At 43.8% G+C, this 15,260-nt stretch overlaps 1 protein-coding gene across 4 annotated transcripts in view; it reads right to left on the bottom strand.

Moving 5' to 3' along the window:
* Positions 1-15,260, bottom strand: part of adgrd1 (adhesion G protein-coupled receptor D1) — a 69,997-nt gene that overhangs the window by 32,735 nt on the left and 22,002 nt on the right. For all 4 annotated transcript variants that reach the window (XM_023826987.2, XM_023826988.2, XM_023826989.2 and 1 more), the window contains 2 exons: positions 8,338-8,411; positions 7,235-7,358 (listed from right to left, as the gene is read on the bottom strand). In XM_023826987.2, coding sequence (XP_023682755.2) covers positions 7,235-7,358; positions 8,338-8,411 — 198 coding nt within the window. The remainder of the gene's footprint in view (positions 1-7,234; positions 7,359-8,337; positions 8,412-15,260) is intronic.

Below are 15,260 nucleotides of genomic sequence, written 5' to 3'. Positions count from 1 at the left end.
ACTCCAGTGCCTGAATTGCCAGTAGGGTTCATTTGCCCTGCGATGGACTACAGCTCTGCTTTGTGCCTTATCCTGCCAGCGTATAAAGTGCAGGACCATTTGTGATCCTGCCAGGACCAGCTGTCAGGAGACTGTCAGGATATGGCAGCTCTTTGTTTTTTTGTCACACAGTGCCACCTAGAGGAAGGGAAAGGCATGAAAATCCATCCTCCCGGAAAAAGGGACTTGCAGTCATGTGTCACTTAAAGACTGGGAAACAGCGATTTTGCCATTGTGCAAATATCACAGAGTGTACTTACACAAGCGTAGATCGTATACCCTACTACACACCTAGGCTATTTCGTATAGGCTAATTAGCAATAAAAAGTACATTAAATACATAAACAGTAATAGTTGATTATTACCAATGTGCAGTACATTATAGTATGTGCTACAGTTTTACACGACTGGCAGCACAGTAGGTTAGTTTACGCCCGCATCACCAGCAATCCGTGACTAATGCGTTGCACTTGGACGTCACTAGGTGAGTGGAACTACCGCCGTATACGCGGCCCGTCGTTAACTGAAACGTCGTAATGCAGTACATGACTGTATAATCAAACATTTCCAGGCTAGAATCCACCACACACACCTGTAAACTGGTCTCACGTCTACAGTCAAGGTGTATTTCTTTATGTCAGCATTAATGTTTAAAATTTTCCGCCTCCATTTTCATTTTTATTTAAAATTTCATTTTAACTTCAATGCCAAGTTTGATCATTTTTATTGTGTTTTTCTTTGGGTGCTAATTCCCACTGGTTGGTAGTCTATGATGGCAAAATATGTCACGTCTGACAAACAGCTGAAATCTTTGTGTGTAGGTGTGTTATTTAAAAAGCCATAAAAGAATCTGCATCGCTGATATCTAACAGGTGCATTTTCAAATTAATGAGCATCCTTCCTTACAGTTACGCTTATTGTCATCTTCCCCGGACGCTGCTCTTTTTACAACCTCAAAGAGAGAAAAATGCAAATGCTAAAACTTTAACTACCTTTTCATCATCATCTCCAAGGTAATTTTTTTTTTATGTGACTTTTTTTATATTTGCTTTCATTTTACTCAGTAAACTACTTCGTTAGTTTTATCTTCAGTGTTTTACTTTCCGTGTGTGTGTGTGTGTGTACACTTCATGCACGCAAACATGACATTTCAGTCACTTGAAATCCCAGCTTCTCAAATCTACTGCTTATTAAATGCTGACAATGTATAATTACACTAAGAAATATCCTGCTATTTTGTACAAAACAGCGGGGAAAACTAAACTTGAGGGAGACTCAGGGTGAAGCCACACGCCTCTTTCATCTGATTAAAATGATCCTGCTACAGATGGTCCCCAAAATTGAGAGGCTTTGGGAAGCTGTGAAGAAATGCAACTAATTTATGGGGGGGTTAAGCAGCCACACTGAATGAAGTATGTTTAACAGCCAGCTGTGGGATATTTTTAAGAACATGCCCCCCAAAAAATACTAAGGATATAATGCCACAGAATTACAGTCTAGTTGAGGAATGGGAAGTCCCAGCTTCCCCGTTGTTTGAGACAGCTGTGGTACATCACATTTTTAGCCAGCAGGTGGTGTAGTGGTTAGGAAACTATGATTATCAGACATATTTGGCTCCTGCAGGGCTCTCCTGTTGAAAACTCTCTTAGAGGTACAATATAAAATATTTTCAGATTTCTCATGATAATGATTTCTCGACCCATGAAGAGAGTAGCAAATATACAGAGCTGTAACTATTTTCTTAAACCTTGAATGTTAGAAATAGAAGAAAAGTGAACAAAGTTATAAATGTTTACATCTTTCGAAGCTCAGTTGTTGAATTTTATCTATTCATATTAAATAATTTCTAAAGATATAAAAATTTTGTACTATTTGTAGTCTTTTAAATATGTATACACACACCCAGCTAAAGTTCCCGAGATTTCTAAAGAACTTCATAATGAGACCTCGGATCTCTGTGACACCTTGTATCAATTTGCCATATGAACAGTAAATTCAAAATATGAACCATTTTGGCCTTCCTACTTCAAGGAAAACCGCTGTTCTCTAAAATGTTTGCACCACAGCGCTGTACTGACCTCAAAGCGGACTGATTTTGTTCTTCCCAACCCAATGTAAACAGTATTAAACCACAGCAAAGCCATTTTACACACAGGCTGCCAGAAACATTTAGGAGAGTTTTGTTTAGAAACTCACAGCGTTTTCAGAATGTTTGGTTTACAGTGCTTTTTGTAGGAAGTTATTTTGAGAAGTCGGTCAAACTGCATAAACTTGTGCTCTCCGTATAATTAGGAGGAACAGCATGCTGTCTGTAAACAGCAGAGGCTGAGATGCAGCTAGACTCCAGGAGGGTGAAGCTACCCGTCAATTATGAATCCGGGGAGAGGTAGTGCATGATCAAACGAGGAGGCCAGAATGCCTCTGCAAGGCTGCATGGGGGTCGCCGTGCCGGGGGGGGGGGGGGTGTGTACGCACACAAACACACACACGTTATATATCTACATCGCTTTAACTGTAGGGTTGTCCCATTCATTCACATTTTTCTGTAATTTGCAATTAATGTCAACCCCTAAAAAGTCAAAGATAACCTCGTAACCTTGTAAGTATTGTGGCACTTTCAGAACTTCAATTTTTCTTTTGTGGGTCTCTGTTACCAAATTACTATATATCTAATCTATATGGAGACATTTTCTGGGAAAAAGCTGCACAGGACCCCATGCTTGAACACACATACAGCAAACACACACTCCTACAAGCGCACACATCGGCAGAGCTCCACCTCCAACCACACAGGCTCCAAACTGAAGCATGAAAATAAGACACTCCAGCACATGCACAAACACAAAAACATGCACACACACTGTCCACCAGCTACTGCACACACAGAATACACTGCAAGTCCTGGAGCATATCCCCCCCCCCCCCCCCACGTGCTCCTGGGGAGAACACAGCCCCCAAGCAACCGTTTGGCTTCCCTACACATCCTGGCACCATCTTACAGATGTGCTACGACGTACAATCCGCAGAAGGAGCCGGAAGCGGACGGCCTTCTCAATCACCACGCTGAGCATCTTTAAAAACATCTGCTTTCTCCTTCTCGCACCGCAGGCGGCTATGAAACATTCCCATTCAAGGGTGCAATAAAAAAAATTATACAATTAATGTATTTTTAAACACGCCATAAATAAGGCTGATTCTGGCGGCATACAGGCAGCGGGAAATTGAGGAAACGTCATAATCGTGAATATTTAAAACGAAAGATCAATGATCGCCCTAAATTACACCCATCTGAAGAGCTACTATCAAAATAAATGGCCCGTGGGAAGATGCAAGACGGACCGAGCCCTGGGGCCCCATATTTTCTGTTTTCTTTAGCAGGAACAGAAAATGTGAGTAAAAAAAATGAAACCATAGAAAAATAATGAGAAGATCAGAGCATGCATTGGATTTGCCCACTGTCTCTGTGCTAATGAGACATTCTGGTGCTTCTCGTTAAGGCTTTGTAGTATAGCTTCAAGCCCCCATGAAAATGGCTGTGATGTAAGCACCCCCCCTCCCCCAGCCCTCCCCACCAGCCTAACATCAATTAGAAGCCTAGGATGAACCTCAGTAGGTGGCGGGCCTCTTGTGTGTACCACACCCAAGTGTGAGACATAACTTACCCCTGACCACGCCCCCACCAACTTGACCCCGCCCCCAGGCACATGGGCTTGAGGTGTTAGTCCAGCTTCTTGGTGGACAACATCTCCATGGAAACACCATCAGCTCACCAAATGCTTTCATCACAATCCAAGTACATGTAAGTGTAAGTCTATTAATAAAGGCTTGGCGTTTAAAACAGTAAGGAATCTCACTGGCATTACATCTAATCCAGTCATAATAAAATACAGTGCTATATAGAAGTTGACTTTTAACATTCCTGGGGTTCATACAAGTCTTAAAGAACGGCTCGCTTCTTTGAACAACCTTACATCCATTATATGCATTGCTGTAATGAAGAAATGTGATTGTTTTTATAATCAAGTCCTTCCCGTACTGGGACTTATCATGCCACAACTGTCTCAGCTATATTTCTTCTCAATGACAAATTTCAGCTTAAATAAAAGTAAGATGAGCACAAATTACAAATTAGTCCCATACCCCATGGTAATCTACTCATGTTAAACTGCGTCCTACCTCCATACAGAAGCAGGCCTAATGAGTTAAGTTAGCACAGTATTTTGGTATACAAAACCTACCTTTATGTTCTGAAATGACACTTGCTGTTCTTATCCAACTAAACATGGGCAGAGGGATGAGGAGGGATGAGGAGCCTCTGGGGTAGTGCTGAGCTCTCAGGCCTGAGCTGGAAGCCATTAAGATGCTAGATGGCTATTCTTACACACAGAGCGATCATCCAGCACCAGGGGAGCCGGAACTCCCATAAAGCATATGACGTATGTTGTACAGGGTGGGGTGCCTCCTTCTGGCCCTGATTTATGGATACGCTGAGGTAAAGCAGCTGGGCAGCAACTGGAAGAGGGTGCGGGGAAAGGTGCATCTCACTGGAGCAGGATCTCGAGACACGTTCAGACTGATCCAGTGCGGCTATACCATTCACTACCATCGATGACACTGATGACTGGCGACTTGTGACAAAATCAAAAGAACCTCCCCAGAATTATTCTGATTAGGGTGAACCGACGATCCATATCAGGAAGGGCATTTTGAAACTTCAGGTTTCCAAACTACTTTAAACTTGAAAGGCTCCTGTGCTTCCCTAATTAGTTCAGTTCTTCCTGTGCTCTGACTGGTTTGTTTCCTTGATTGAAAGACTCATCCTGCTGTTTCAAATTAACATTTGTGACACATGCATGATTGTAGGAGACTGACCAACCAGCACACAGCAAGACGTCGGTGCGCAAGTGAAATCCAGGTCCTTCTAATTTAAATGGTACCTTACAAATCCAGTTCTATCTCAAAGTGTCCTCTCTGACACGGATCATCTGTTCACCCCAGCTTGATAAATAACATAACTCCGTTCAAGTCCCCCTTCTGGCCCTGTTTTCTCCCTTGGCCCCACCTTTCAAGCATTATATTATGCCAAGAAATGTCACATGCAGAAAAGGTAACCAGAGCTGTAAGTGAGACAGTTTAACCTCCGTGTCTGTTGCTAACAACAGAAAGGCAAAGACGAAATGACAAGCACAACTTCTTCAGGAAAAGCGGAAATGGAATTGTTTGGACAACATAAGACTTGCTTCTTCAAACCAAAACCACAAGAACCCCAGGAAGCACACTCAATTATGGCTGACCACAGCCATTAAGCATTAAACCGCCGCTGAAACCAAGGCATTTACTCATGTTCACAACCTTCTGTGGACAAGTGGGTAATCCACAGGCGCCCTCTAGTGGCCAATCTGGTTCCTACAGCAGACATTTAATACAGGATACATCCTTTACAAGGTTGCGAGTACTGACCAGACCCTGTAATAGCCTGTCCGTTTCATTAACAACCTAATTCAAAGCAGCTGCTAAGGGGGTGGGGGCAAATGGGACATACCACAACTGTGGGACACAAGGTCAGGTCCCCAATGCAGGATGCCCTCCAAACCCATTCAGAGTAATGGTACTCAGCAAAGGAATAAAATCACACACTTCTTTCAGTCTTACATGTTACTTCTTGGTTAGATGCAGACAAACGCACATCCATCTCACTAAAGCAACTAAACTAAAACAAAATAACTAAAATTCAGAAGGATACTTCCCATAAGCACGTCCTCATACCAGACATAGTTTACCATTGAGCTGATTCATTATGAGCTGATTATGAGCATTCATTGAGCTGATTCATTATGAGTTTTAGTGGACTGATACATGTTTTGTACATTTAAGTATAAAATTTTGCTGAAGATCCATCCAAGTCATTGACTTTCCAGTAACAAGCCTCAAGTCTCACCACTTAAGTTCCAAGTCAAGTCCCAAGTCAATGCAGGCAAGTCTCGAGTCAAATCTCAAGTCAAGACAGTCTAATACCAAGTCAAGTCCCAAGTCAACAAAAAAGTCTCAAGTCAAAACAGTCAAATACCAAGTCAGGTCCCAAGTCAACAAACAAAAGTCTCAAATCAATACAGGCAAGTCAACAAACAAAAGTCTCAAGTCAAGACAGTCTAATACCAAGTCAAGTCCCAAGTCAACAAACCAAAGTGTCAAACCAAAGTCTCAAGTCCTAAACAAGTCTGAATATAATCCTTTTTTTCTCATTTAATGCCAAAACAAGTCATAAAGTATATGTACTGTATAGTATAGTATGTCAAAACCTGTGCATCAGATGGTATCTGCACACTTAATAAACACTATGTTATGCATTCAATTAAAAATAAACCTCATTATACCACTGACTCCCACTTTCTTGTAGTATATGCATGCAAATATTTAATGAAGAGAAATACATCATGCAGTTAATTTGTCCAGCCTGCTTGTGTGGGCTTCCCCCAGAAACCCCAAAGAATGTATGTGACCTATGAAACCTAATGAGATTATAACAATAATTTGTTTACACTTTAGCCTTGCATATTACTCTTAAAATTGAAATGATACAGCTTTAGCAGACACAGAACCATCAAACACCCGGCCTGCTATCAAAAATATCCAATATCCCTAAAATATCATGAGAGCTCATACTGTCATTCTGCAAAGTACTAAAGAATTCTTGACATACTGTATGTGTGTCTTCACAAAGTTCAATTCTGACAGGCCACAGAATCAGAGAAAGAATTCTCCAACTCACAAATGTCTTCTTCTGCCACTAGGCATTCAAGGCCTTCCAGATCAGTTTGCAATAAAATCCAAAGGATATGTGCTATGAAATGCATATCCATATTTGGTCATTATTTTGGTCTGACTGCATTTGCTTTCCCAGTTCACTCACCAAATCCTGCTTTGATAATTGTGTCAAAATTCATCAAAATGCAAGCACCTGAGTATCTGTGTATAGTTTTCTCTTTCAGTCATTAGTATTATCTTCTTTTGATTTTTCTCTATTTTTTAAATGTTCGATGCATGTTTTTTCTCAGTTTGTGTTTCTATGGAGTTCCGTTTGATGAGGTCTTGGAATTGTTTGCACTTTTTTGACACACTGGAGTGTACACTGCATATTTTTTTCTGACATCCTTTGCCACCCAGCTGTCTGTAAAGAGCCGATGACAGGTCTTACCTCCAAGGGCACCACTTGCATGAGAATAGCAAAGTTGGTGAGGTGGTTACACAGGCACACGGAGTAGGAGAGGTTCCCCTCTGAGCGAACGCAGCCCTGGTTGGACCAGATGCCTTCCTTAGTGCTGATGGATGGTGCAGCCGGGGTCCAGGCACAATACCGCGTCAGATCAGGCAAGAAAAACGAAAAGGCAGCATGAGGGTTAGTTAGTCTCTGAGCGCCATTCGTCCTCTACAACTGATCCAGAATGCAGCTGCTCGACTCGTTTCCACCTTCCCAAGCTCTCCCACACCACACCATTGCTACTCTCCCTCCATTGGCTTCCTGTAGCTGCTTGCATCAGATTCAAAACACCGGTGCTCGCCTACAAAGTCAAAAATGGTCCAGCACCCTCCTACCTAAAAGAACTTATCTCACCCCCACGCTGCACCCCGCTCTCTCCGATCCTCCAGCACTGCTCAACTGGCCCCACCATCTCTCAAGGCGCAAGGAAGACATGCATCTAGACTCTTCTGTGTTTTGGCACCTATATGATGGAATGAACTTCCCCGAGTTGTCTGAACAGCTGCGTCATTAGCTGTCTTCAAACAACGACTAAGTACCTACTTCTTTTGGAAGTACTTGGATTAGCACTTCCAGGATTATACTCTTACCAAAAAAAAAAAAAACGTAATAAGGGCGTCTGCCGAATGCCGTAAATGTAAATCGATAGAGGAAGTGACTATTACCTAAGGGGTGAGCAAATGCCTCTTTTCCTTATTCCCTCCCATTTGTACATGTTATTCATGCCAAATTGCACCACATATAGCAAAGAAAACATCAAAAACACAGATTCTGTGCTCCTCCCACATACACTCGTCAGCCAAGCAGCATTTTTCATGCAGTGTCTTAGCCAGAACTAGCCAGGACAGCTATGGCTCATCTAAGTAATGAATGAATCCACATTGCAGGCAGCTAGTGGCCATTAGCAGCCTGACAGCCCGTGGACGGCACTCACATGGTCACGTCACTATCATACACAAGCTGCTTATTGACGTGACCGTTTATAATAGACATGATCTGGAAATGTGGCCTGAGTTCCAGATTTCATGGGTTTTCTTTACCTGTAGTCCAGGAAGGCACAGTAAATGAAGACCTTGTTGCTGTGGTTAGAGGCGAGGCTGTATTGCTGCATGGTCTGAGAATAAAAAAAATATGTCAAAATATCAGTGATAACACCAATTAGCAAAAGATGTCCTGCTATTAAGAAATATATCATTTAAAATCAAGGGTGCAGCGTTCAGAATTATCTTAAACTAAAACATCCTTAATTAGTAGCAATCTGTTCTTAACGGCAGCGGAGGTTACTAAGGGTTTGCTAAGGGTTTGCTCCTCTCAGTGTTTCCAGCTGGTCTCCCCATAAAACCTGCTTCTTCACCATAACCAACATTTCAGATTAGGATGTGAAGGATCAAAATGAGCAGAAAAAATGACATCACATCCACGTATGCCCCCCCCCCCCCCCCCCCATTAACTTGATTATAACTTGATTGTCCCCCACATGACAGAGGAGCAATTACACCGCGCACAGTTTCTTGCTTTAATATTCTCTTCTGACCAATAGTTTTAGTCCAGATTAATTTCCCAATTAAAAATGGACTGTTTAATGCTGACTCTTTGGTCAGACTACTTTCTGCTTGGAGTAAAACAGAAAACAGTAGATACTTTCCTGAGCAGAATTAGTAAGCAAATTATTATTGCTATTAAAATGGACCAAAAACGTATCTTATAAACAGTGGGAAAAACACAATAGAGTTAAGTACCATGCAGGACAGTGCCCCTCCCCATGATATCCATGCAGAACAGTGCCCCTCCCCATGATATCCATGCAGGACAGTGCCCCTCCCCATGATATCCATGCAGAACAGTGCCCCTCCCCATGATATCCATGCAGGACATGCAGCAACACATGTCTCAGAGCAGCATCTGGGATGCGGTGCTCGCTGCCTCAGATAATATAGGACAGGATTGAATCAAAAACTTGACTGGTTCAATGGATAACAGGCTCACGATGGTCACTGAGAAGAAAGGTGGAAATACAGGACACTAAACTTGGCGAAGTGGGCTGTATAGAATGCCTAATAGTTTGTTATTCCGTAAATAGACTGAATGGCTAAAAGTTTTCTCTATTGATATTCTGTTGATGGTGAAGAGAGAAAAATCCACTTAGTTTATAAGAACATAAGAACATAAGAACTATACAAACGAGAGGAGGCCATTCGGCCCATCGAGCTCGCTTATGATTGTCTAATAACTGTGCACACTAATAACCAAGAGGTTTTCTTTTGTTTTTGTTTGTGACAAACTAACATTTTCTGCCTAAAAAGATTTACCTGGAGCAAAAGAAAACTTCACTTTTCACTTTTATTTTACTAACCCAACAATAGCTAAAAATCTTATCAGGAATAGTACTCTCCTAATAATTGTGCAATCAGTGTATTTCTGTCAGCCTAACAACTGTTGCTAGAAGTGCATGTGGCTTGGTAACAAATTCATTAACACCCATAAGATTTAATTAAGGAAATTAGACCACCTTCATTTTTTATTGTCAATAACTAAATCTGTGTCATCTTCGCTCATGGTACTGTAATAATAAATCACATGACAAGTTCTCTCAGACAAAATTCTCCAGGTGGAGTTCATTGGTGGAAAATCCCCAAACCAGCAACAGACAGCTACTCCCGTACCCAGAAGAAGACCACCTTTGTGTCAGATGTAATGCTCTGACCACAGGAACACGAAGCATTGCTCAACTGTTAACAATTCAGAGATGGCACAGCCTTAACACCGGTTATCCCCACGGCAAAGCTGTCAAACTAATTATACAAGCTTATTTCCAAAGCCGGTCGACAGGCTGCAATCTGTTTTGGGGAGGGGTGATGCTTTCATGATCGAAGTTGATCATACTGGCTGCACTGCAATGTGTGTCTCAGGTTCCGTCTTGTATCTTATAACAAACAGAACCCCTCCCCGCCACACATAAAACAATGGCCAGGCCAGAACGGAAAGCTTTCTGGTAGTCAGACAAATCCATTTCATCCAGGCTTCTCCATCATCCCCGATGGCTGAGGCCTTTTTCACGGCTTATCAGGAATGAAAAAGCAGCCTTTCCTACAATTTAGAAGGGAGGAAAATATACATTTTTCCCTTTAAGGAGGAAAATTGCTCAACGGCTGCCGTGTGGCCAATAAACAGCTGAGGCAGGTCATCGATTTAACGAGACTCCAGCAGAAAGGGCATTTCCTGGGCTTTGCAAGGTAACTCGCATGCTCCTGTGCCCATGAAGAGGGCCTCCCTGCTGTCCGCGAGCCCTTCCTTCATTCAGCTGTAACTCACTTTTTCCGCATCTCTCCTTCAATCTGATTCGGAGTCCTGCGGGACATTGAGCTAATGGTGAAAGGAATGTGGACTGAGTAATTAGAGCCTGCCGCAAGTTCCAGGGTAAATCTCCCAACTCTAGACTCCAATTTCTGGAAAAAAAAACCACACAGATTTCAAAAGCTGGCATGCAAGCCGCCCCACATTTTTAATTAAGAAATTGGATTAAGTCGTGCTAAGAAATCTCCGCTAACGTACTGTGACGGAACAAAAGCCTGCATGTGTGAGGAGGGGTTGTCCTCACACAGAAAGAGAAAGACCACCCTAAGCCCCTAACTCACTGCATCGGTGGGTGAAGATGCTGTGTATCAGGCCCTTGAGCAAGACACTGAACCTCAACTGGTCCAGGCACACCAGTCACCGGCTGACCCAGTGCTGTGATCCCAAACCTGCTCTCACCTCTGTGTGTGTGTATGTGTGTGTGTGTGTGTGTGTGAGCGGGTTTACCTATCCTTATGGGGACACAATGTCCCCATAACGTGATAAATATCCGTTTTTTTTCCCTTATGGGGACCTGTTTCCTGGTCCCCATAAGGGAAAACTCTATTTTATAAAAATCGGTGGCTGCTATGAAAAAACTAAAAATGCAAAAACTCTTGTATTTTGTTAGATTACTTATGGTTATGGTTAGGGCAGGGTAGGGGTTAAGGTTGTCATAGTTAGCGTTAGCATTTTTCCCATTGAAATGAATGAGCGGTCCCCATAAGGATATGTTTACCCTACATGCGTCTGTGTGTGTGTGTGTGTGTGTGTGTGTGTATGTTATGGAGAGCAAAATGGGATCGGATATTATGAGGATGTTACACGTTTGGTTCCGCAGCACATTTATGACTTACCCCGACAGTAAGTTACAAATTCATTTCTATCAGATGCCACATTTCCATTTCTATAGGAATTTGCATATTTCTGTTTATAGGGTGTTACATAATCGCTTCTATCAGACGTTACACATTGACTACTACTACATTTACTACTACTTCTACAGCATGCTACACATTCACTTCTAAAGGACGTTACATATTTACTTCTGAAGGACGTTACGCAGTTCTACAGGATATAATTCAGCAATCATTTTCAGCCACTTCTATATGCCACTACACAGAACAGTAATAGTCTCTGCCACTGATGAATATTTTAATGACAGATTATCCATACCTGTTTATGCACGAGCACCTACATACAGTGTTACTAGATTATGGAGGTCGCTCTACGTCGGCAACATCGACCACTGGACTACCATGAGACAGCGCTGGGCAAGGTGGGAGGTGGGCTCCAGGGGGTAAGAAGGACACATATGCACACCATCCATCCAGCAAATGTGCCCGTTAAGCTTTAAGGAGGTGTGAGAGACTCTCTATTCAAAATTACACAGGCCTTTTGGGGCTTAGTAACTCCGAGCTTTCTTGTCGTAGTTAAACGAAAACAGATGGGCAAGGCGAATAGTGAGCGTTTCACAGGCGGCGGAAAAGGGGGGAACACCAACCTCAGCTCACTCACCCCCCCACCCACCCACCCAGACCCCCTCCTGCTTGGCAACAACACTGTTTTCCACTGTTACCACCCAGTTACAGGTTACAGACGAAAGACGGCATACAGATTCATTCTCACACTGGTAGGCCATAAGCCCAAGTTGCTTAGCAAATACCATGTGTATGTGTCCTGCAGAATGACTTAGAAGGTCCGGGATATCTCATCCAGTGGGACTCAACCAAAAAACAGGTTGGAACCTGTGAGATATGGATTCCTGGTTCCCGGAGCCTCTACCTTGAGCCAGAGAAGAGTAAACCGCTCCAGGAGTTTATTAACAACAGAGGGGCCCATAGGAAAAAAAAACAGAACCTTGGAAACATTTCAAATAACAGCTAAAGAGATCAAGCAAAAGAGAGGATAAAATTACATTACTAAAAAAAACCCAGAATCACAGCTCGGAAGGGGCTCCCTTCAGTTTAGGCTTTTTTGGATCCATGCAGAGCGCAATTAAGTCCGCAGGTGTGTGTGTTTGCAGAAGGTGACTGCAGCACCAAGCAATTTCCGTACCCTTTAAAGTGATGTCACTTCCAGGTTTAGGGATTAACGCAGTCCGCGTCAGGCCGTTCAGGACTCTGGGCAGCTGATCTGATTCCATAGGCATGTGACAGCTCCATAGCACCGCCCCCCCCCCACCCCCCCCCTCTTCTGTTGACTCAGGGCAGGCCTGAAGCCGCATGTTAGGGGGAATCTGTGGCATGTGCTGGTGATTAGCACTCGCCTCGCGTCACGCCTCAGGAATGACCCTTGACTTCGCCAGAACCAGGGAGTGTGCCAGCCGGCCCCCGGGATCTGAAGGCCTCCGTACAGTTTGCCATGAAACACTGATGCCTCAAGATCATGAGGAAGCGACAGAAAGGGCTTCCAAAAGGCCTCGAAAAAAATGTACAGAAATGCACCAAGAACAATTCCACCTCCCCCACCCCTAAACCTGTCCTGTCATCTCTCCTGCCCAGTAGGGCCTTCCAGTGGGACTCGCCAATGAATGACAATCCCTTCCATATTTAGGCTGAGATTCTATTCCATGGAAGTGGAGTGGGGGGGGGGGGGGGTTTGGGGCTCCCTCAGATGAAGTTGAGTCTAAGCCCCATTGGGATTGACTCCTCTAGGCCCAGAATGAAAGAGTAAAAGAGCCACTGGCAAAAACAGCCTGATCACTCGAGAGCTCCCATGGTCCCCATCACTGACACCCACCCCCCAGCACTGGACTCCAGCCCGTGGTCATGCTGGAGGGGGCACCAAGGTCTACCGTGTTTTAAAATCTTCTGAAGGTAAGTGAAGAACACAGCGGGCCCGGGTCAGACTCAGGCCTTTTCCCAAATATGCAGAATATGAAGGCCAGCACAGAAATAGCAGCTCTTCATCCCCCGCTCCTCACGCCACGGGCAGTAATTAAAGACGCCAGACGGACAGGGTATAATTTCAAGAGTGGCTGCTTCTGGCTTGTGTAGATACACGAGTCCTCCGCCCTCTTGCCGGATCCTCTGCGTGATGCAGCGTCCATGGCTGAATACGGTCTGTGAGACACATGCAAATAAAGGAAAACCAATCCTGGAAAGTGGCAAACCCAGACAGAAGCCTCATATCACACACAGAAAACATTTCCCAGAAGTAACTGGGCCCTGCGGCACAAGCATGAAGGTGCAGTGGGATATCCTCACTGCGAGCCTGCCGCCCAGACACCTTCCCCAGCCCATAACGCCCCCATTTTCAGGGTTAGGCGGGCTACCCGCACCAAAGATACACCATCAATGCGACAAAGACACCCACGGGAACCCATGGGGTTCAGGAATGGGGAAGAGGGACACGTGTACAGAGGTGGGGGGGGGGGACAGGCTGGAGCCAGCTGACAGACTGCGGCTGAGGTCACCGCGTCCCAGAAGAAAGCCTTGCAGCTGCAGCAAGGGAGTAGCTCAATAGGCCCAAGAAGCTGTCTCTCCACTGGGGCTGCAGGGGGGGGTATGATGAGATGAGGAATTTACGACACGGGCGCCTATCATTTGATGGACAAAGCAGGAGGACACGTGAGGGGAATAAACGCAGCTCTGGTGGCTTATTTTGTAGGTAAAATGAAAAAGTGGCAGTTATAATCAAACTTCCCCTATTCAGAGAACTGCTGAAACACTCAGGGCACATGGGAAACCCTATGGAAGAGAATGGCGCAGTTCATAAATAGACCACCGGGGGAAAAGAGGCACTGCAAACAACCTCCTGTTGCCAGAAGCCCCAATCTTCAATTTTACAGTGTCTCACCCACTACCCATATAGACTGAAAGGCAAAGTTTAATTATGACTTACCCTGTATTTGTAATATATCAAATTCACATTTTATGCATAACTGTGCCAATAACATAAATGCAAACACCACCTGTGTTAAATGGTATTGTCATATTCTTCAGGGAATTCAGATTCTCAGAGAGGATAAAGGAGACACCGAAGGAGTCACGCATGGTACTAAACATCTCAGACTTCAAACTGTCCCCATCGCTCAGGACAAGTGAACCCTGTACGATCTTCACAGCTGGACCAGGTCAAAGCCCTACCGCCTGGCGCAAAGTCCCAGCAGAATGAGAAGCATCAGTGATGGATGTCCAGTAGCATGATAAAAATAAAGTATTTCATTGTCCTGCACTTACAAGTCAATAAAAACAACGTTTTTTTTTCATATTTTGCTTGTTTCTTTTTAAGTCACTCATTTTGTTATTTTTATTTCACTTTTTCATAATATAAACCTATAAATACTACACAGAGTTTAATAAGCAGTTCATACTTCTCAGAAATAACAGGGCACTGTAACTTCAATCCACAGATGTGCCACGCTATGTTTTTTCAAATTACTAAGGGTTAATAAATGGTTGGCAGAAGGCCACAATTAAGTCTGATGGTGGCGATAGAGTGATGTTGAGGCGGCTAATTTCTCTATAGGATGTGTTAGCGGGGAGCTGTGGGTGGGGTGGGGTGTGAATAAGGATGATTGTGAGTAACTGGCAAGGGGAGCGAAGGAAAATCCAAACCTCCATCTGCAAATGATCATCTCGTTCGCCAGAGTGCGAGCAGGAGCCATTCCCATGAGATTTGGGTG

Source organism: Paramormyrops kingsleyae, chromosome 2, assembly GCF_048594095.1.
Source record: "Paramormyrops kingsleyae isolate MSU_618 chromosome 2, PKINGS_0.4, whole genome shotgun sequence".
Lineage (NCBI taxonomy): Eukaryota > Metazoa > Chordata > Actinopteri > Osteoglossiformes > Mormyridae > Paramormyrops > Paramormyrops kingsleyae.
The sequence above is the reverse complement of the archived record's forward strand: the minus strand, read 5'-3'. Positions and strand labels throughout refer to the sequence as shown.